Source organism: Pelophylax lessonae, assembly GCF_965119305.1.
Source record: "Pelophylax lessonae genome assembly, chromosome: 2".
Classification (NCBI taxonomy): domain Eukaryota; kingdom Metazoa; phylum Chordata; class Amphibia; order Anura; family Ranidae; genus Pelophylax; species Pelophylax lessonae.
Genome location: NC_138769.1, coordinates 696,263,055 through 696,285,289, shown reverse-complemented (window position 1 = coordinate 696,285,289; position 22,235 = coordinate 696,263,055). Strand labels below are relative to the sequence as shown.

General features: G+C 42.2%; 1 protein-coding gene across 1 annotated transcript in view; it reads right to left on the bottom strand.

Annotated features, from left to right (window-relative positions):
- The window catches only part of ME3 (malic enzyme 3), a 306,056-nt gene that overhangs the window by 168,739 nt on the left and 115,082 nt on the right, over positions 1-22,235 (bottom strand). The window contains exon 4 of the mRNA XM_082248513.1: positions 21,314-21,389. Within this exon, the coding sequence (XP_082104639.1) occupies positions 21,314-21,389 (76 nt within the window). The remainder of the gene's footprint in view (positions 1-21,313; positions 21,390-22,235) is intronic.

Genomic DNA, 22,235 nt, shown 5'->3' with positions numbered 1-22,235 from the left:
TGCTCATCAGTGCCGCCCAGTGCTCAGTGTGCCCACAGCGCTCATCAGCGTGCTCATCAGTGCTCATAAGTGTGCTCATCAGTGTGCCCACAGAGCCCATCACAGTGCCTATCAGTGAGCCAGTTTAACCGTGCCCATCAGGCTCACCGTGCCCATCAGTGTCACCGTGCCTATCAGTGTCACCAACGATGGCTAAAAAAAATTTTCTCAGCCGAGGAGGCCTTCAATATCATCAGTGAGGACATGGACAGGGAGCTTTCTGCTTCGGAATCTTCGGAGTTAGAGTCTGACTCCGAAGTAAATTATGAGCCGGTCATTAGCAGCGGGACGCAGACCGACTCCGACGAGGAGGAATACTGCCCGCCTGCCAAACGAAGGCGTTCTGGTGAGGAGGAGGCAGTGCCATCCACCAGCTCCGCAGTGCCATCCACCAGCTTCGCAGTGCCATCCACCAGCTCCGCAGTGCCATCCACCAGCTCCACAGTGCCATCCACCAGCACCACAGTGCCTCGGCAAGAAAGGCCAAGCTCAAGTAGGGTGTCACCTCGCCCCCAAAGGGTTAGGACCAACGCCAGCCTTCCCTATGCCCTTCTGAACCCCCTGTGGCTTCCTCCCAACTCAGGAGAAGCCATCATCCCCCCTTTCACTGCCCAGCCAGGAGTCCAGGTCAACACGGAGAACTTTGCCCCAATTGACTACTTCCGTTTAATTTTTACGGAGGACCTGCTGACGTCCATTGTGGCCCAGTGCAACCTGTATGCACAACAATTTATCCAGAGTAACCCCACATCTTTTTATTCCCGTCCCTTTGAGTGGAGAGACCTAACGGTGGAGGAGTTCAAGATATTTTTAGGCCTCACCTTCAACATGGGACTCAATAAAAAAAAACGAACTGCAAGCATATTGGTCAACCAAACCAATCTACCATATGCCCATCTACTCTGCAGTAATGCCCAGGGCCAGGTATTTGATGATCATGAGGTTCCTCCATTTCAACGACAATACCCAGTGCCCTCCCCGAAATTCCCCAGCATTTGACAAGCTGTTCAAAATTCGGCCACTTCTAAATTATTTTTCAGAAATATTCCCTCAATTATTTACCCCAGACCAAAATATATGTGTGGATGAGTCCCTTGTGAAATTTACCGGCAGGCTGGGCATCAAACAATTCATTCCCAGTAAACGGGCCCGCTATGGGGTGAAGCTTTACAAACTATGTGACCGAGCCACAGGGTACACCTATGCCTTCAGGGTGTACGAACGGAAGGACACCCAGCTGCATCCCCCTGAATGTCCAGACTACATGGGATCAAGCGGGAAAGTAGTTTGGGACCTCATTTACCCTCTCCTTGAAAAAGGCTACCACCTGTACGTAGACAATTTCTACACCAGTTTGCCCCTGTTCCGAAACCTTCACAGAAAGAAGACTCCTGCATGTGGCACGGTCCGAAAAAACCGGAAAGGCTTTCCTCAAAGGCTAGTAAACACCAAGCTGAGAAGAGGGGAGACGGCGAGTCTGAGAAATGAGGAAGTTCTGGCTGTGAAGTGGAGGGACAGAAGAGACGTCTACATGTTGTCTTCGATCCACAATGACAACTATGTGGAATCCCAACGAAGGAATGGCCCAGTCCGAAAGCCAACATGTGTACACGAGTACAACTTATTCATGGGGGGAGTGGATTTCAACGACCAAATGATGGAACCCTATCTACCCACAAGACGTACCTATCATTGGTACAAAAAAGTAGCAATTTATATTTTTCATTTGGCCATATACAATTCCTACATTTTATACCGCAAATCCACCGAAAGCCCCCAACCCTTCCTTTATTACCTGGAGGAAATCTTCACAACCCTCATATTTCCAAACGGCCCACCAGAAAACATTAGATCTGACGTAATAAGCAGACTGTCTGAACGCCATTTTCCAAGTAAAATCCCTCCCACACAAAGAGACCAAAAACGGCAGAAAAAATGTAGGGTGTGTACCAAGGCAGGAATTCGAAAAGACACCCGCTATTATTGTCCCCAGTGTCCTTCCCAACCAGGCCTCTGTGTAGACGACTGTTTCTGCCGTTACCATACTTGTCTAAATTATTAGTATGGTAAACGTAGTCCTCCGCTTTCACCCCTTATGCCACTGCATGCTCCTGAAATGACCCTGGACTGTTATTCAACGACGCCTTTGCCTGCTGATTTTGTACCTATGTCTGCCTGCTCCGGAACTGACCCTGGCCTGTTTTTTGACCATGCTTCTGCCTGCTGATTCTGTTCATACCTCTGCCTGATCTGGAACTGACCCTGGACTGTTATTTGACCATGCCTTTGCCTGCTGATTTTGTACCTACCTCTGCCTGCTCTGGAACTGACCCTGGACTGTTTGACCACGATTTTTGCCTGCCTCTTGAAGTAGTGGGATTCATACCACAGGGGTCTCACATATGTGAGGGGACCAGAATTGTTTTTCTGGATGAAGAAAACAATTTTTTTTGTTGTTCTTCTTCTCAGATTAGGGTCTGGATCCCGGAGGCTTCAAAGCGATTTGGGTGGGAGAAGCCTCTACCCCTGTCCCCATTCTATCCCGACAGAGGTCCTACTTCTGCCTGCAGGACTACCATCATGCCTCTGCCTGCTGCATGCACTGACACTGACCTGGTATCCTTGCCTGGAGAATTGCATGCACTGTTGCTGACCAAGTCCCTGCCTGCTGCCTGGACTCAACTCCTGTGGACAACTGCGCTTCTAAAACTACAGGTAAGCTTTTGTTTACCCTTTGCTCAGCAGAATGTATTGTGGGGTGTAATTCATGGTAATTCATGGTATGTGCATGCTATGTGTCTTTGCATGTTGGGCCTCTGTATGTGACCTGACTGCGTAAAAGTCTCACACATGTGGTATCGCCATACTCAGGAGGAGTAGCAGAATGTATTTTGGGGTGTAATTTTTGCTATGTACATGCTATGTGTTGGAAATATCTTATAAATGGACAACTTTGTAAAAAAAAATGCGTTTTCATTTTTTTTCCACATTTTCCGAAAGATTCTGGAAAAAAATGACATGTTCAAAAGACTCATTATGCCTCATAGATTATATGTTGGGGTGTTTGCTTTCCAAAATGGGGTCATTTAGTGGGCTTTTTCATTGTGCTGGTGCTCCAGGGCCTTCAAAAGTGTAATAGGTGGTTGAGAAATGAAAAGTGTATTTTATGCTCCGAGAACACCTGGAGGTGCTACTTCAATGTTGGACTTCTGTATGTGGCCTGGCTGTAAAAAAGTCTCACACATATGGTATCGCCATACTCAGGAGGAGTAGCAGAATGTATTTTGGGGTGTCATTTTTGCTATATACATGCTATGTGTTGGAAATATCTTATAAATGGACAACTTTGTGTAAGAAAATGCGTTTTCATTTTTTTTCCACATTTTCCGAAAGATTCTGGAAAAAAATGACATGTTCAAAAGACTCATTATGCCTCATAGATTATATGTTGGGGTGTTTGCTTTCCAAAATGGGGTCATTTAGTGGGCTTTTTCATTGTGCTGGTGCTCCAGGGCCTTCAAAAGTGTAATAGGTGGTTGAGAAATGAAAAGTGTATTTTATGCTCCGAGAACACCTGGAGGTGCTACTTCAATGTTGGACCTCTGTATGTGGCCAGGCTGTAAAAAAGTCTCACACATGTGGTATCGCCATACTCAGGAGGAGTAGCAGAATGTGTTTTGGGGTGTAGTTGTAAGTATGCATATGCCATGTGAGAGAAATAACCTGTTGAATATGACAATTTTGTAAAAAAAAAAAAAAAAATTAAATTTTGCAAAGAATCGTGGGAAAAAATGACAGCTTCAAAAAACTCACCATGCCTCTTATTAAATACATTGGAATGTCTACTTTCCAAAAAGGGGTCATTTGGGGGTCATTTGTACTTTCCTGGCTTGTTAGGGTCTCAAGAAGTGAGATAGGCTGTCAGTACATTAGGCGTGATCAATTTTCAATGATTAGCACCATAACTTGTAGACTCTCTAACTTTCACGCAGACCAAATAATGTACACTTATTTGGGTTATTTTTACCAAAGATATGTAGAAGTATACATTTTGGCCAAAATTTATGAAGAAAAATTACTAATTTGCAAAATTTTATAACAGAAACTAAAAAAAAAACGTTTTTTTTTTAAAATTTTTTCATTTATAGCGCACAAAATAAAAAGCCCAGCGGTGAATAAATACCATCAAAAGAAAGCTCTATTTCTATGAAAAAAAGGACGAAAAATTTATATGGGTTGAGTGTTGCATGACCGCGCACTTGTCATTCAAAGTCTGAGAGCACTGAAAGCTAAAAATTGGTCTGGATGGGAAGGGGGTTTAAGTGCAAAGTAGGCAAGTGGTTAAACTTTAAATAACTTTTGTTTTAGGAATGTTCATTCGATTTTCAAATCGATAGTGAGGTTTTCGACCACATTGACAAGTAAATTTGAAGTACCACGATGGAAAATTCTTCTTCGGATGACATTAGTCAAGTCACCAACAATATTGATGAGATTTTTTGTTAAATGTTTGTATGAGTGTTTATTCGAAAATGTTTTAGTGTATTAACAGTTTAACTCTCCCCAAATGTCCTGATCACCAATGTCAATGGTAATAGAAGGGTAAGAGAAAATCAAAAATGTTGAGTTGCCACCAGAAGAGGAATTGAAAGGAAATCTACCAAGTGGGACACTTATTCCTAAGACAACAGTGTAAGGCTGGCCATAGATGATTTGCTTTTTTTTAATCAGCCAGAGGGCTGATCGAAAAAAAAAAACAAAAAACAGAAGGATTCCTCTATGCACACAAGCAAGGAGGAATCCTCCCTAATCTGCCATTGTATTCTGACAGCGGGGAATCCTCTGCTGTCAGAATACACTTATCAGTGCTGCAGCCATCTGTGGCCAGCTTAGAGATGATTTCTTCACATTGGAACGATATGCTCTCACTTCTGTTTTTTTTTTTTAATCAAAAATAACTTTTATTGAAATTGGAATAAAACAAAAAAATTGTACAGGAAATAGAAAAATCACTTCCAAGGGATATACAACCATAAATGGAACACAGAGGACAATGTTTTCCAGTACAAAAAGAGCACAATTGTAAGGAAACAACAATGCTATGCCTTATTCAACATGAGGAGAACCAAGAAAAATAATTAATACAAACCAAGCACAGTGTGCTACTATTGTCCCAGCTGCCAACAATTTGCCACCATCTACATAAGCAATCGGTTTAAGATAAGTTGAGGAGGAGCCACTGCAGGAGAAGCTTCACTTCTGGTTTAGTATAAAGGACAAGAAGTGAAGGGAAATCGCTCTCAAAAGACACAGAAACTGAAAAAGGTTTTAAAGTTTCTCTACCCTGCAAAATGAAAAACAGTTTTGGGTTTTGATAAAATGTATTATCCAAGCCTTTGAGCTGGGAAATTCAAAGGGTTCATGCAATTTCCAAACACTTTCCAAAGTCATACTGCAAGGTTATTTGACTTTCACCCAAAGCTAACTGTATGATGTGTGAATGTTTGTGTTTGCACTTTAGACACAAGGCTGAGATCGCCAATATGATATAAATGGTTTAGTGTACTGTGTATAGAGTCAGCACTACATAAAGGATTAAAATATTTCATTTTGTTTGACAATTAGGGATGAGCAAATCTGTTCCAGTTTGATTTGCATGAGGTTTGTCAAATCCTGCTTGAATTCTGCGAAACCTGATTAGTATTGAATCCCACTGAAGTCTAAAAGGGGGCAAATGTTGATACTTGGTATAATAGCGAACTCTCTCTATACAGACTACCAACTCTACCTAAACTTCTCCAACCCACACTCTTATCGTGAGGGGGCTGGCACATAACAGTCCCCATTATCGACCCTTGTAAGCAAGCTGACTTATGTTCGAAGGTCAGGCAGTGCATTATGGTTACAAAGAATTTAGCCCAGTAAAATTCACTACAAGTTTGCAAGGATTGCAAACCTTTAACCCAAACCTTTTCCCTATTGGGAAGCCGAGTCGTAAGCTCCAAATGCTGCAAGAGTTACCTGTAGCTCCTGCATTGAAATGCTGGGGTTCAATAGCATCTGTCAGCTCTTGGGTTGAATTTGCTTGGCTGGTATTGGCCAGTTCTGGGCAAATTAGTGGTCACTTGAAATCTATGCTACTTGTAGATTATTTTCCTTACAGTGGAATGATTTATTTATAATATTTTTAATTCCACAAATACCTTATTGGACAAGAAATGAATATACATAGCCCGAGGGCCAGGGAGATCTTAACAGTGTGACGATTTAAAATAATTTAGTGATCTTTTACGTTCCCTTTCCAAACTTATAGACATTCACAACATTCTTTCTGAGGGCCTTAGAAAGCTCTTAGGATATGGCATGATAAAACGGCACATGTCAATAGCAAATTAAAAACCAGACCCTAGATACCAGAGGTTGAAATAAGACCATTTCACCTGCATACTCTACTACCAACAGAGATTGTAATTATTGGCACCTCATCTTATTTCATGAATTTGAACACTTGATTCAGATTTCATGCATTTAAAGTAGTTGTAAATGTAGGGATGTACTTACTTTTTCCACAGACAACTGCATTTTTGCCAACTCAGATAAGAAAAATGAATAAACATCTGTTTTATGTGTGATTTGTTCACGTCTATCTGTAGGCACTGTTTGAGTGAAAATTCTTTATTTGCTTGTTCAAATAGGTCAAAAAGTAAACAATTTCAATGGGGTCTACTTACTTTTTCACAACTGTATCTCCCTCAACAGCAAATGTCCTCAAATCTACATGAGTATCAAAGATATTTCTTTAAACTACTTCCAAAACATAAATAACTGTGAATATTATCACTACTTATATAGGCATAGAATTGGTGTGCCCATCAAGATTAGACACTTGCCTATGTAAATGGAAACTGTTCCCAAATGTGTAAGGAAAATATTTTTGATAATGCTATCAAACATATACTACTGCATTTGTTATTCCATCATAAAAAAAAAATAATTGGTGGATATTATTTGTCTTAATATCCCAGAAATGGGTTCCATATCACTAGAGTCAACCTTGACTTTGCAATCAGAGGGTATTTAATCAAAATCTTATCTGTATCTTCAAACACACAGCTTAATATAGTTAAATAGTTACATAGTAGTTGAGGTTGAATAAAGACGATAGTCCATATAGTTCAACCTGTGTAGGTGTGTGTGGACGTAATCATCTCACATAGCCCTGAATGTTTTGATTCTTGAGATGTACGTCCAAGAGTCTTTTAAAAGTAGCCATACTTCCCGCAGTTACTACCATTTGTGGTAGAGAATTCCACAATCTTGTAGCCCTTACTTTGAAAAAACCCCTGCGTAGCCTAAGGTTAAATCTCTTCTCCTCTAATCACATTGTATGGCCTCGTGTCCTCATGCATTTGTTACGACTGAACAGTTTTTTTTTCTAGGATGAGATCACCGTTGAGGTATTTGTAAATCACTATCATGTCCCCTCTCAGGCATCTTCTTTCCATGGAGAATAAATCAAGCGCTTGTAGACGCTCTTCATAATTAAGGTCCTCCAATCCCCTAATCAGTGTAGTTGCTCTCCTCTGGACTCCTCTAGACTCTCTCCAGCTCCAACACATCCCTCCTGAGGACTGGCGACCAGAACTGGACAGAATACTCCAGAAGTGGTCGGACCAGTGATTTATAAAGTGGTAGGATTATAGTTTTATCTCTGGAATACATGCTAATATTCTGCCCGCTTTGGCAGCTGCAGCTTGACATTGCATGCCATTTCTATATATAGGGTCAAATACACGTCTGTAGGTGACACTTTGCTAGTCCTATGACCTATCACAATTATTAATTGAAAAGAGTTGCTGTAATAATTCACGTGAATTTACGTTCTTTCCACTTGGAGCTCAAATGTGTAAATCAAATGATAGTTAATGAGCTGCAAAGTAGCATTAGTCATAATCATCCCTCTGATCACAAGCGGAACTTTCTAATATACAACTAAATTATGTCACTGTACAGCTACACGCAGCAGATAATAGGATGCTGAGGCTTATATAGCCTATATGTACAAATACATATCTATTAAAAAGGAAACCGTTCCTTCATTGTCAGTATAAAGACAGAGGTTATATTTACAGTCCCTTCATAAGTTAAGATGTTGTGGTTTAGCAGAAGGGTTTGTTAAAAGGACTTGCCAGTCCTGAGCATAACTCATCAGGTCTGTACTGACCTCCGTTGAATGGGCATAAATACAGGCAGCGAGGGTATGGCCCAGAAACACTTGATCTACTAGAAGTGTCTAACCCAGATGGACAAACCAAACCTTTGCCTACAATATATGTAAAGTGACACGATTCCCAGTTCTGTTTGGAAGTAGTTTCAGAAATATCTGATACTCATGTAGAAGTGGGGACCTTTACAGTTGAGAAAGATATATCGAATTAGAACATGGCTGCCTCTTTGCACCTTTTGTATATTCAGAATACTAAATGCAGGGGATGAGCCAAGTGTTGTATATGGATGACAATAAAAACAACATAGCCAATTTCATTATATTTTCCTTACTAAACAATAATTGTTAACACTGGTCAACATTAAAAACATTTAAAAAGAATATAAACATTTATAAATATTTTTTCATGGTCCTAATTAACATTTCAAATGTAAAGAACCTTGGTTGTATTTACATAGTTGGTAAGGTTGAAATAAGACACTAGTCCATCCAGTTCAACCTGTGTACGTGTGAGTGTTCATAATCATTTCCTGTATCCCTGTAAATTCTCAATACTTCCTGCTGACACCACCAATTGTGGAAGTGAATTCCACATCCTTACTGCCCTGACAGTGAAAACCCTCCTATGCAGTTTAGGGTTAAACTGCTTCTCCTGCAGTTTCATTGAGTGGCCAATGTCTTCTTACACTCCTTGAGACTGAACAGGTTATTCCCTATGCAAGTATCGCCACTGAGGAATTTGTATATCGCTATCATATCTCCTCTCAACAGGGCCGGCCCTACCATGGGTCCCCTGGGTCCATTGGACCCAGGCGGAACTTTGAGAGGGGCGGCAAATTGACGTCCAAGACTTTTCTTCCAGCAGTTTTGTGTGTCATCAGTTTGCGGCGCATTACAGGGGCTCATTTTCTCTATCTAATACTGCCGTCCGTAGTGCAACGGATGAGTATGAGGAGGCGTAAGGTCTCTTCCGGGGAACATCCCTCCTGTGATTGTGGTGTGCGCAATGACGTCAGACATTAGCACACTCAATCTCACACAGGGCAGGCTCGATTTTCGGTGGCCGTGGCAGACACAGGAGTGACAGGAGGACTGAGGGAAGACGGAGTGCTTGGTGGTGGTCCAGTGGTGAGTTATGGAAGAAAATAACCGTATATATATTTTCAAAATGCTATATTTATATAAAATAATGGATGTGGGGGCCTTTTGGTGGGCGGGATTTTTTTTTTTTTTTGAGGGGCTGGAGGGGGGGGGGGGGTTTGCAGCATTTCATTCTTGGACCCAGGCAGCACAAGGTCTTGGGTCGGCCCTGCCTCTTAAGCATCTCTTCTCTAGAGAGAATACATTTAGTGCTTGTAGTCATTCCTCTTAACTGAGGTTCTCTAGTCCCTTTAATAACTTTGTTGCCTTTCTGTGGACTCTCTCCAGTTTCTGCACCTCTCTCCTGAGGACTGGTGACCACAATTGGTTGGAATACTCCAGATGTGGCCAAGCCAGAGTTTTAAAAAGTGGCAGGATTATCTTTTTATCTCTTGAGAAAACTCCCTTTTTTATGCATGCTAATAATCTGCTAGCTTTGCTTGCTGCAGCTTGGCATTACATGCCATTGCTGAGTCCTTAATCTACACAGAGAGCCGGGATCTCCTGTCACACACAGTCCCACCTCTTGGATCGTCTCCTAGGATAGACATCACATGTCCCGGCATTGGACCAGTATTCTGTCTATCATAGGAGCCGTTCCAGGAGGCAGGACTGTGTGTGACTGCGAGTGCCGAGTAAACAGGAGATCCCAGCTTTGTGTAATCCGGCACTGATCAGGCTGCAATGATGGGCAATGGCGAGGCTACAGATGGGCACTGATCAGGCTGCATTCATGGGCAATGATGAGGCAGCAGATGGGCACTGATGAGGCTGCATTGATGGGCAATGATCAGGCTGCATTATTAGGCAATGGTGAGGCTGCAGATGGGCACTGATCAGGGTGCATTGATGGGCAATGGTGAGCTGCAGATGGGCACTGATCAGACTGCATTAATGGGCAATGGCAAGGCTGCAGAAGGGCACTGATCAGACTGCACTAATTGGCACTGGTGAGTCTGTAGGTGGGCACTGATCAGGCTGCATTGATGGGCACTAGTGAGACTGCAGATGGGCACTGATCAGGCTGCATTAATGGGCACTGACCCTTATTTTGCTTCAAAGTTCTTTATTTAAAATGTAAGTTTCTTTCCTGAAACGTCCTTCTTAAAATTAAGGTGCTTGTTCTACGCTGATAAAATACGGTAAATAATTAAGGAATGATTCTGTTAGCATGTATCAATTACTTTTATTCTGAGTTCATACAATCTTTTGTAGCTATATTGCCCACATCAGAGGCGTAACTAGAACCTTCAGGGCCCCGATGCAAGAAACCATGAAGGGCCCCCCAGACCCCTGGCCGGGGCCCTTCCCTTCAAGCCCGGGGCTCTTCCCACTAATCCTGGGGCTCTTTACTCTCATTGCATGGCCTTTTATTATGGTACCGCATCAGGATCCTTTCACAAGTTCTGCAGTGGGCCCCCTTCCTGCAATCTTGGGGCCTCCCCACAGTGGTGAAATGCCAGGGCCCGGTCGCAAGTGTGACCTTTGAGATCCTAGAAGTTCACCCACTGTTTTGCTACCGGGCCCCCTGGAGCATGGGGCCCGGTAGCGATTGCAACCCCTGCAACCCCTGTAGTTACGCCCCTGGCCCACATATATTATAGTGTTTTGGAGAAGGACTACAGCCTCTGCCTTCATGATTCTTGTGTGTGTGTGTGTGTGCATAGCTGCTGTATTTGCAGGCTTAGCAGATGGATACCTGCAACTAGAGGAATACAAGTAGCAAACAGTACAAAAAGCCACTTTTAGCTTGGTCATAGTTTTTCGTCCAGCCCGAGGTGAATGGTGGAATCCCCCCTGTCCATACATTGTCTTCTGACAGAGGCACCAGCTGATCAAGGAATCATTTCTTACACATCCCTTTGGCAGAAGTCAATTAAACATTTGAATTCCGTTGAGTGGGGACGGCCAAACACTGACCAAATTCATCTGGTCCCTGCCAGCGTAACTTGGAAGAATCACCCATCTATGGGCAACAATCTCCCACAACCCCTCTTCACCATTTACCAGTTTAAAAAAAAAAAAAAAAATGTTGAAGATTTTTTATTTATACTCACTGAATTCTACCATTCATTTCCTTTTCCCCAATGGCACTTCTGAGAGAGACAACCAGTGGATCCAGTGCTGCAGTCTGTGCCTTTTCATGACCTCATCACACTGCTGCAGTGTTCTGAATCCTGAGAGGGCAATGCCGGTAGACAGCCTATAGAAGTGCCCACGTTGCCCTGGAAGTAACTTGGACACTGGATGAAGGCTCATCCTCATCTACATTGAAGAGTGTAAGACTCTAAATCTGGCGTGTCACATGACCTTGGATTTGGGCATTTAGATCTCTTTTTTGTAAACTAATTTGCCATTTATTTGGGGACAGCTAGGAAAGAAGTATGGCGGCTTGCATAACATTGCATTGACTGTCTGCTTCAAAGACTTTGAAGCACAGACCTGGAACAAGTATGCTTTAAGTTAGTGTTAGAATTCCCCATTTCTATACATGTCCTGGGTCAGGGCCCATCCACACCAGTGAGCTGTGTTAACACACATTACATTACGGTGCGCCGTGGTGTAGGGTTGCACTGATACTGGTTTTTTATTGTTGAGTACGAGTACTGATACTTTAGGTCAAGTACTCTCCTATACCGAAAACCGATACTTTGTAGTGAGATTTACACCAATACAGAAAAAATTGGCGCAAATTGCACTGCAAAGAATCGCATGTGATTTCCCCCACTGTAGGTGTGTGTATATATATGTGTATATAGAAAAGGAAAAGTGCCATCTAGTGGGCAGTTTATTATAAATCATTACATATCTGGCCAAATGCAAAATCTTCATAGTTGTTCGTGGACGTTAGCAAATCAAGGATGCTGGAGGTGTTCATAGGGCTGGAGGAGAAGTTTTGGGACCCCGTGGGTATAGGACAGAAGTGATGTCAGCTTGGAGGTGGACCGCCTCCCGATCTCCTCCAGCCCCGTGAGCCCCTCCAGCGGTCGAGATTTACTATAGGACAACTATGAAGGTTTTGCATTATGCCAGATATGTACTGTGAGTTCTAACTTTTCTTTAATAAACTGCCCACTAGATGGCGCTTTCCCTTTATACACACACGCTCCAGCAGTGGAAATTGCACGCAATTCTTTGCACTGCAATTTTCACCCATTCATTTTGTATTGATGCAAATCGCACTGCAAAGTGTTGGTTTCGGTATCTGAATAATTTGCACAAATACGGCTACTCCTGCAAATGCTTGGTATCAGCACTGATATTGGTGCATCTCTACTGTGGTGCAATTCATTGGGAATGGTATCCCAATACACGTTGCAGCACACTGCAACCGGTGGTAAAGCACTACCATACCCCCTGCATGTCCGCTGTGGTGCTTTCAAATGAGTGGGCTGCCTTGACGCAGCATATGTCAATGCACTATATAAAGTGTTTTAACACACAACAGTGGACTTGGTGTAATTAGGCCCCAAGCCATACCTCACAACTTTTTGAGATGGGAACGAGGGACACCTATTAACAAAAAGTATATAGGCATAGGACACATACCCCTGCCATGCCTCCTTAAAGGAACAGTTTACAAAATAAAATTATTACTTAAAATCACAAGTGCTTTTTTTTTACCACTACCGTTCCTTTATACTGGCGTTTATAATGTACAAATGCATCAATTTAGAAATTGGATGAAAGGTTTAACACTGGGAAACACTTTTTGAAAGTTAAAAAGTGCATTTTATATACAACTATATAGATCAGACCAAAACGAGGGACAAACGAGGAGGACAGAGGGACTTTGTTCCAAATCAGGGACAGTCCCTCGAAATCAGGGACAGTTGGGAGCTATGCCCAAGCGACTCAGACAATGCTAAACTCTTAAGCATCAACATGACACCCAGGGAACGAACATTCTTAAAAGAGGTCTGCAACAGCAGCCAACCTACTTCGCTCATGACAGGTGGCCTTTAAATACATAGAAGAGCTTTTCAAACCAAAATGGTTTATTTAAGAAGGAAAGTTGCAGCTGAATGGAAACGAAACGTAATCTGTCATTAAATAAGATTTTCACGCCTTACAGAAAGTGCAAAGCGTTTCCATTTCATTCCACTTGTGTTTGAGAACAGTTAGGTGCTCCAACTACTGCCTATCACACAAACCTCTCTCACCGCCGGAATCCTCAATAATCCGGCAATATTAATCCCTAAATAAGCAATTAGCCTTTGGCCATTGCCTTTTACAGGTAAATCTATTTAGTTTAATACAATTCAAGCCTGTTGCTTAGCAGAGAGAAAAAAGTAAGATATTTTAGTCCCAGGATCATTCAGATTTAGTTTAGGGTTCCTGTGGAGTTTGGTATATATACGTTCTTCATACAAAACACTTTAGAAACAAAATTGTAGGGCAGAAAAAGGGAATTAAAAAAAAAAAAAAACCCTCATATGTAACAGAAAAATCAGAAATATTGGTGTAAATATATTTGGTGAACTTTTTGTGTATAGTCTTGCTATATTTAACAATCCCAAAGTGGTGATGTCATGCATGGAAGCATCAACTTGGCTGCGAATAGCAGATGTCTGAAGCTGACCATTGGCCATGATAAAATGAAAACCTATTATGATATCCAGCTTGCGGAGCCCCCAAATCTGGCAGCTAGTAGGACTCCTAGTACATAGCAGATAGAAACCATCCGATCACTGAGATAATCACACAGCAGATACTAAAACCTAGTGGCTGTATAACAGATATCTCAAGCAGGTGGTCAGAATACACCAGACCACCAGATCTCAACCAGCTGGCCAGAGCACATCAGACCCCCAAATCTCACTGCTAAAATTTCTCAACCAGGTGGCTAGAAAACTCCAAACCTTTCCAAATGACTGTTTATGCTACATAACCCAAACTAGTATCTATAAGAGTCGGTTCACACTAGCGCGACTTGTCAGGCGACTTGTCAGCCTGACAAGTCGCGCTCCCTCGCGGTCCATTGACCGCTACAGGACCCGTTCTAATAGGAGCGACACAAGTCGCTCCGACTTAGAAAAAGGGTCCTGTACTACTTCGAGGCGACCTCGGAGCGACTTGCATAGACTTCCATTATGTGAAGTCCCTGCAAGTCGCTCCGAAGTCGTGGTGCATGGTAATGCACAAGTCGCCCCCGAAGTAGTAAGGAGTCGTGTCGCCTCAGTGTGAACCGATTCTAATACTGCAGACATTTCAATCTTGTAGGTATTGTAGTTAAGACCTACCAATCCGATCTTTAATGTATTGTAGCCCCCCTGAAAAGGTAGTTAATTTATATCAGACATGCAAACCCAATGACCTCCAAACACTGTTTTAAGCAGACCCATTACGCTGGCTTGCATACCTCCAAAATTTACTAGCCAACTGATAAAAATATTATAACTTAAAGAAGTTTCCTAACCTGATATCCAGTGTATTTAACACTTCATCTGAAGGCTAGTGTATTGAATATCTTCTAGCCGGGTGGCCAGTGTACTGAATATCTCTTAAGCTGGCAGCCACCGCATTGAATAGCGCCTAACCTGTCAATCACTGTATTGAATAGCGTCTAACCTGGCAACCAGAATATTGAATACCTTAAAAAGTCTGAGGAGTTAGCCGTAAGAAAATCCACATTGCCCCACACACCACATGATGGATTGTCTGAAGAGGATGTTGAAAAGGAGAATATTGAAAAATCGCAGGAAGTAGAAGACGCACCGGCATCCACATCTAAGCAGCCAATCTTTCGGTTTCTTTCTAAATGCCGCAGAAGACCCAGGCAGAGGATCTCCCCAAACAGCATTGAACAGCAGAGCAGAGAATGTAAGGAAGATCTTTTGCACCAAGTTGAGGACAACACCACAACAGATTTTTGACTGTCAAAGAGTGACACTATTTATCACCAGCTAAAACCTTTTGCTTTAGACCTGCTGGCTATGCCAGTTTCTCAAGCCTTTGCAGAGACGGTATTTAGTGTCACAGGTAACCTCTCTAGAGGCCGGTGGAATAGAGCAAGGGTTACATTGGCACAAAGGGATTTCCTTAAAATTAATCGAAACAAAAGTCCATGTTTTTATATTTCTAACATAAGAAGCATATCTAGTACTTGTGGGTTGTGCTTATTGCATTAGGAAGAATCAATAGTTCAACAACAGTTAAATTGTCAATCAAATTCATAGGAAAAATGCACAGGCTACAAATGCCATTAGTGTGTGGAACAATAACCACCACTTTTTATCAACTCCTCTCTCTCTTAGCATTGACACATTTGACAATAGAGGTAAATATCACACTAATGAAAAAGAATATCACACTAATGAAAAATAAAAAAATAGATCAGGACGGTCAAAAAAGGGCAGCCTTACGTCGGGGTCCTGCCCCAGTAGCCTTTTTAGTGTAATATTTACCTCTATTGTCATTGCGAATGCTGAAAGAAAGAGGAGAGAAGAGTTGATAAAAAGTGGTGACGGTTATAATCCACACACTAACGGCATTATTGTAGACTGCGGAAATTTTCTTTGAATGTATCTGAGAATTAGAACTGTTGAAATAATAAACTGACAGTAAACTGATTCTTATTGTAGAAATAAGCATTACCCTCCTCAAGCATTGGTTTATTATGCTGTGCCAGACTGGCAGTGACCGTGCCTGTGCAGTGTGTTGTCTGCGTGTGCTGTGCTTGTACATGTACAGCTGTGGTAAAAAGTTTTGAGAATGACACCAATATAAAATTTTCACAAAGTCTGCTGCTTCAGTGTTTTTAGATCTTAGTTTTCACTTTTGCCTTATGGCAAGGTGCTCCATCATGCTGGAAAGGCATTGTTCATCACCAAGCTGTTCTTGGATGGTTAAGAGAAGTTGTTCTCGGAGGATGTTTTTGTACCATTCTTTAATCATGACTGTGTTCTTAGGCAAAATTGTGAGTGAGCCCACTCCCTTGGCTGAGAACCAACCCCACACATGAATGGTCTCAGGATGCTTTACTGTTGGCATGAGCATGACACAGGGCTGATAAAAGTGAGCTCATGCTCACCTTTTCTTCTCTGGACAAGGTTTTTTCCGGATGCCCCAAACAATCAGAAAGGGGATTCATCAGAGAAAATTATTTTACTCCAGTCCAATTGCCTGTACCTTTTGCGGAATATCAGTCTGTCCCTTATGGTTTTCCTGGAGTGAGATAGTGGCCTCTTTGTTGCCCTTCTTGACATTAGGTCAAGCTGCTGAAATGTTTTGTTGTGTTCTGTTCAGTTTCTTGAACTGTTAAAGTTCATGACAACGTGCACTGCATGGTGGCATCATCATGATTCACGCAAAGATTTTTCATTTTTTGTATTTTTTTTTTTATATTTTTACATTACCCTTTTGTAAAAAAACAAAAAAAAAACAAAAAAAAAAAAAGCAGTATTCTTGGCAAAACAATTTTGCCTAAATAAAGACTTTTGGAAAATTGTTTGGAAATTGTATAGAAATGCTTAACTAATGCATTACAATTGAACTACACCCATTCGATTTTAGTCGACTAAAGTGTAGGACGTTTTAGTCGACTAAAATTTAGGACGTTTTAGTCGACTAAAATGTACTGGAGATTTAGTCGACTAAAATGTACTGGAGATTTAGTCGACTAAATATGACTAAAACACTTGCAGAAGACTAAAATGGGACTAAAACTAAAAGGTCATTTTAGTCCTAAGACGAAGGCTAAAACTAAATCGAAATTTGATGCCAAAATTAACACTGATGGATAGCTGTACTGAAGGCATTCTAACCCGGGACCTACCGGGTTTCCCCCGAAAATAAGACCTATCTCCGTTTTTTTAGGATGGCTGCAATTTAAGCCCTACCCCGAACATAAGCCCTATTTAAAATCCTTGTAAAATCCTGTAATCAGCTCTGTAAAAGTATTATAAAATGTCCAGTGTTTGTCAATATGTAACATGATTGTAGAAAATACCTTTTTTACAGCGCCGCTGGGCGCCCATGTGACCCGCTAGAGCTCTCCTCCTCCTCCTGGCTGACGTCAATGGCCCCTCCCCCTGCGGTCCTCGGAGCAGGGCTGACATCAGCGGGGATCCCGGGTGATGTCAATGCCCCCTCCCCCTGCAGTGCTCAGAGCAGGGCTGACAGCGGGGATCCCGGCATCACCCTCGGTAGTGCTTGGAGCGGGAAAGAAGAGCTCCACCGGGTCATCTGAGCGCCCAGCAATGCTGTAAATATGCAAGTTTTTTCCAGCCTAATGGGGATTTTCCATTGAAATATCGGCTATGTCATTAAGTAAAAAAACTTTAATTAAGAAAGACTAACAGATAGGTCTAGTTTAAGGCTGAACTCTAACCAAACCGCTAAATACACAGATGGAAAACATATTAAAGGAGTTGTTTTACTAGCCAAAGGATTTGTATTCATCTAGTTCGGGGATTTAAAACAGCTTTGCATAGTCCCGTTTGGCAGGGCAGGAGAGCTGATTTTCCTCTGCTGCAATTGAGTAACATTTATAGATCTGGTCCCTTCCCTAGTCTGTGTCTGGACACTGAAAACGGCAGACCTATAAGCACATCTGTCACACTACTCTTTCCTCCTATGAGCATGCTCCTTGTTATCACATGAGCACTGCAGCACAAATGATTTGCTCCTAGTGCCACGTCTGCCTCTTCTAGTCAGAGCTCTGTTGTACAGGGACTGCAAGAGGCTGATACCAATACATTTCAGGTACTTAAGCCTAGTAGACATGGGCCGAATGTTCAGCCAGCCTCCGTCGAAGGGTCATGACTGAAAAATGTCTGCCAACCGACTCCCGATCAGTGCTCTAAATGGCAGAGAGCGCTGACCAGAGTGTTATGGCAGGAGGGCCGTCCCCCTGTCAGAACACAATAGCACAGCAGGGGAGATTGCTATACTAACATTGGATAGTTAGTACAGCGGCTCCAACCTGAACGGTCACTCTTTCTTCTGTTCAACCTGCTAAACAAAAAAAAAAACAAAAAAAACCCTAGTAGTATGTACTAGGCTTTACATAACTTGCATTGCAAAAAAAAAAAAAAAAACACACAATAATGTAGCCATAAATACTAAGCTGCATTCATTGGAGTCTTTTACATTTGCCTGGAGTTCAGCTTTAACCACACATTACTGTAAAAGAGCACACAGGAGGGCCGCACACGCCACGCCTAATGCATTATCAAAGGTTTATTGTAAAAAAAACAAAAAACATACAACCAAATGGATACTCACAAAAATACATGTCCACAGGCCCTCCTGTGTGCTCTTTAACCACTTGCCGACTGCCCACAGTATATTTACTGCGGCAGTCAGCCCCTCACAGGCAAAGCGACGTAGTACTAAGTCGCTAGCCTGTGAGGCTCTAGGGGGCGAACGCGCGCCACCGGATGCACGCTCCCGCCCCCGCTCGTTCACGGACCCCCCCCCCCGCGCATGTGACCGGCGGACCCGATGTCCGCCGGTCACTTGCGATCGTCCGCTGTGAAGGGAGAAAGGCAGGCGGCTAATGTAAACAAAAGCCGCCTGTCATTCTCCCCTGTGTAACAGCAGAGATCATATGGTCCTGCTATGCAGGATCGTATTTCTCTGTTGTTACACAACCAACCACATCCCTTCACAGTTAGAATCACGCCCCTAGGGACACACTTAACCCCTCCTTCTCCAAAAAAGTTAACCCCTTCCCTGCCAGTGTCATTTTTACAGTTACAGTGCATATGTATAGCACTGATCACTGTAGTAATGTCACTGGTACCCCAAAAGTGTCAAAAATGTCAGTCAAGGGTCCGATCTGTCCGCCGCAATGTCGCAGTCCCGCAAAAAAAAAAAAACATCGCAGATCGCTGCCATTACTCGTTAAAAGAAAAAAAAAAAACAACAAAAATGACAAAAATCTTTCCCTTAGTTAGTAAACGCAATAACTTTTGCGCAAACCAATCAAATGCTTTTTGCGATTTTTTTTACCAAACATATGTAGCAGAAAACAAATTGGCCTAAAATGTTAAAAAAATTACATTTTTACATTTTTTTGGGGGGGAATTTCAAATAAAAAAATGTCAAAAATATTGTTATTTTTGCAAAATTGTCGCTCTTTTTTTGTTTATAGCGCATGATCAAAATATTGCACAGGTGATCAAATACCACCAAAAGAAAGCTCTGTTTGTGGGAAAAAAAGGATGTCAAAGTCGTTTAGGTACAGCGTCGCACGACCGCGCAATTGTCCATTAAATTCACGCAGTGCCGAATCGCAAAATAGGGCCTGGTCAGGAAGGGGGTAAAATCTTCCGGGGCTTAAGTGGTTAAGGCCCCTTTCACACATGATAGTCCGTCAGGCGGACTCCGTTTTTTCTCAGTGGGGGATCGATCTGCTGATCCCCCGCTGAACAGGCGGATGGCAGCTCTGTTTCCGCGCTGTGTGCGGAGACAGAGCTGTCAGTTCCCTGCTGTTCTCGATGGGGGAATCGGATGAGAACGGACCGCCTGTCCTTTCCTGTCCAATCCACCAGACCGATAGAAAATAGGGCTTCCATCCGTCCGGATTTGACGGATCGGATGTCAGCGGATCCGGACTCGGATCCTGTGAGACAGGAAGTCGAGTGAGGGCAAGATGGCCCTCACTCAACTCTATGGTCTTGGAGGACCGGAGCAACGTCAAATGTCGTTGCCTAACAACCGGTTTAAAGGGCTGATTTTTTTGCAACATTTTTTTTTTTTTTCTTTTTTAGTGTAGCTGTGAGGTCTGAGGTCTTTTTGACCCCAGTTCTCACAATAAAGAGGACCTATCATGCATATTTCTATTACAAGGGATGTTTACATTCCTTGTAATAGGAATAAAAATGATCAAAATTATAATTATTATTTTTTTAAAACTGTGTAAAAATAATAAATAGGGGGAAAAAAAAATTAAGCGCCCTGTCCCCGTTAGCTAGCCAGAAGCGAATGCATACGAAGTCCCGCCTACATATGTAAACGGTGTTCAAACCACACATGGGAGATATCGCCGCAATCGCTAAAGCAAGAGCAATAATTTGAGCCCTAGACCTCCTCTGTAACTCTAAGCTAATAACCTGTAGAAGTTTTTAAAATGTCGCCTATGGGGATTTTTAGTACCAAAGTTTTTCGCCAATCCGCGAGCGTGCGCAATTATGAAGCATGACATGTTGGGTATCTATTTACTCAGAGTAACATTATCTTTCACATTATGTAAAAAAATTGGGCTAACTTTACTGTTTTCTTATTTTTAATTAAAAAAAAGTGATTTTTTTTCCAAAAAATTGCGTTTGGAAGACCGCTGCGCTAAAAGGTGTGATAAAAAATATTGCAACGCTCTCCATTTTATTTTCTAGGGTCTCTGCTAAAACAAATATATAATGTTTGTGGGTTCTAAGTAGTTTTCTAGCAAAAAAAAATGATTTTAACATGTAAACACCAAGTGTCAAAAATAGGCTTGGTCTTAGTGGTTAATACTTAAAGCAAATTGACCCATCCATCTATATCTCCATGCTTTATTTTGCTGATAAATCATTTTGAAAAACAGCCCCTAGCATTTCTGGCTGTGGCCATCTTGAGTAAGGGCAGATGATTCATGTAGCATTTACTTCCTGAAATCCATCTGCCCTTAGATAAGGCATGCAGGCAGGAGGGTGTGCTTAGCAGAGAAAGCCCCCCCCCCCCCAAAGACTTCTGGGATGATGCCATCATTTGCCTGGGCATGGAAAGCAGGAAGTAGCTGAAGAAATGTGAAAAAATGGTTTAAACAAGCAAATATGATAGGACTTCCTTATCTATATACTAATGCTAGCAGCATGAGGATTAAAGATAGTCAATGTTGATTGAGAGTGAAGTATCACTTTAAGGCAGAACTCTATGCATTGTGTTTATGTGTTTTGTGCAATATACACAGGATTACCTTACCTTTATGTCATCCCTCGGCCAGGAATTCAGCATGGTCGCAATGTGACCCCTGTCATGGATCGTTATAAAAAGGCCTCTAAAAAAAGAAGAAGAAAAAAAATATATAGATTAGTGCCTTTATTTATCTTCATTCTGCTGTTTAATTTTGCCCAACATCATAAGGTTCAAATAGTAAACAAACAGGTAAACAAACTTTAAAAGATAATTAAATATAATTAATATGAAACTACCAAAGCATTTACAAAATTACTGTAAGTCCCCGTTCACACTAAGAGCCCATTCACACTAGCGCGACTTGTGAGGCAACTTGTGTTGCCCCAGGTAGCTTGACATAACAAAAGCAATGTTAATCAATCAGTGCCGTCTTAATTGGCACAACTGAAGTTGCTCAGACTTCAGAAAAGGGTCCTGTACTACTTTGAGGCGACCTGTGATCCGACTGTCCCATATACTTCAATGGGAGTCGCCTCCTTATCTTAATTGACACGACTTGTTATCAGACTTTCCAGGAAGAAGAAAGAGATTAGCCAGGCATTCCCCACAAACAAAGTCGCCTGTCTCTTCAAAGTAGTGCACAAGTCTCTTCCAAGTCTCTTCACAAGTCTCTAAACAAGTCTCTTCACAAGTCTCTAAACAAGTCTCTTCACAAGTCTCTAAACAAGTCTCTAAACAAGTCTCTAAACAAGTCTCTAAACAAGTCTCTAAACAAGTCTCTAAACAAGTCTCTAAACAAGTCTCTAAACAAGTCTCTAAACAAGTCTCTAAACAAGTCTCTTCAAGTCACGGGGCGACTTTCTGGTAGTGGTAGTGTGAACCAGCACTCAGGCGACCTGTGAGGTGACCTGGTCGCCTCACAGGTCGCCGTAGGTTGCCTCCCATAGGGAAGCTGCGGACCCGTTCTAATAGGAGCGACACAAGTCGC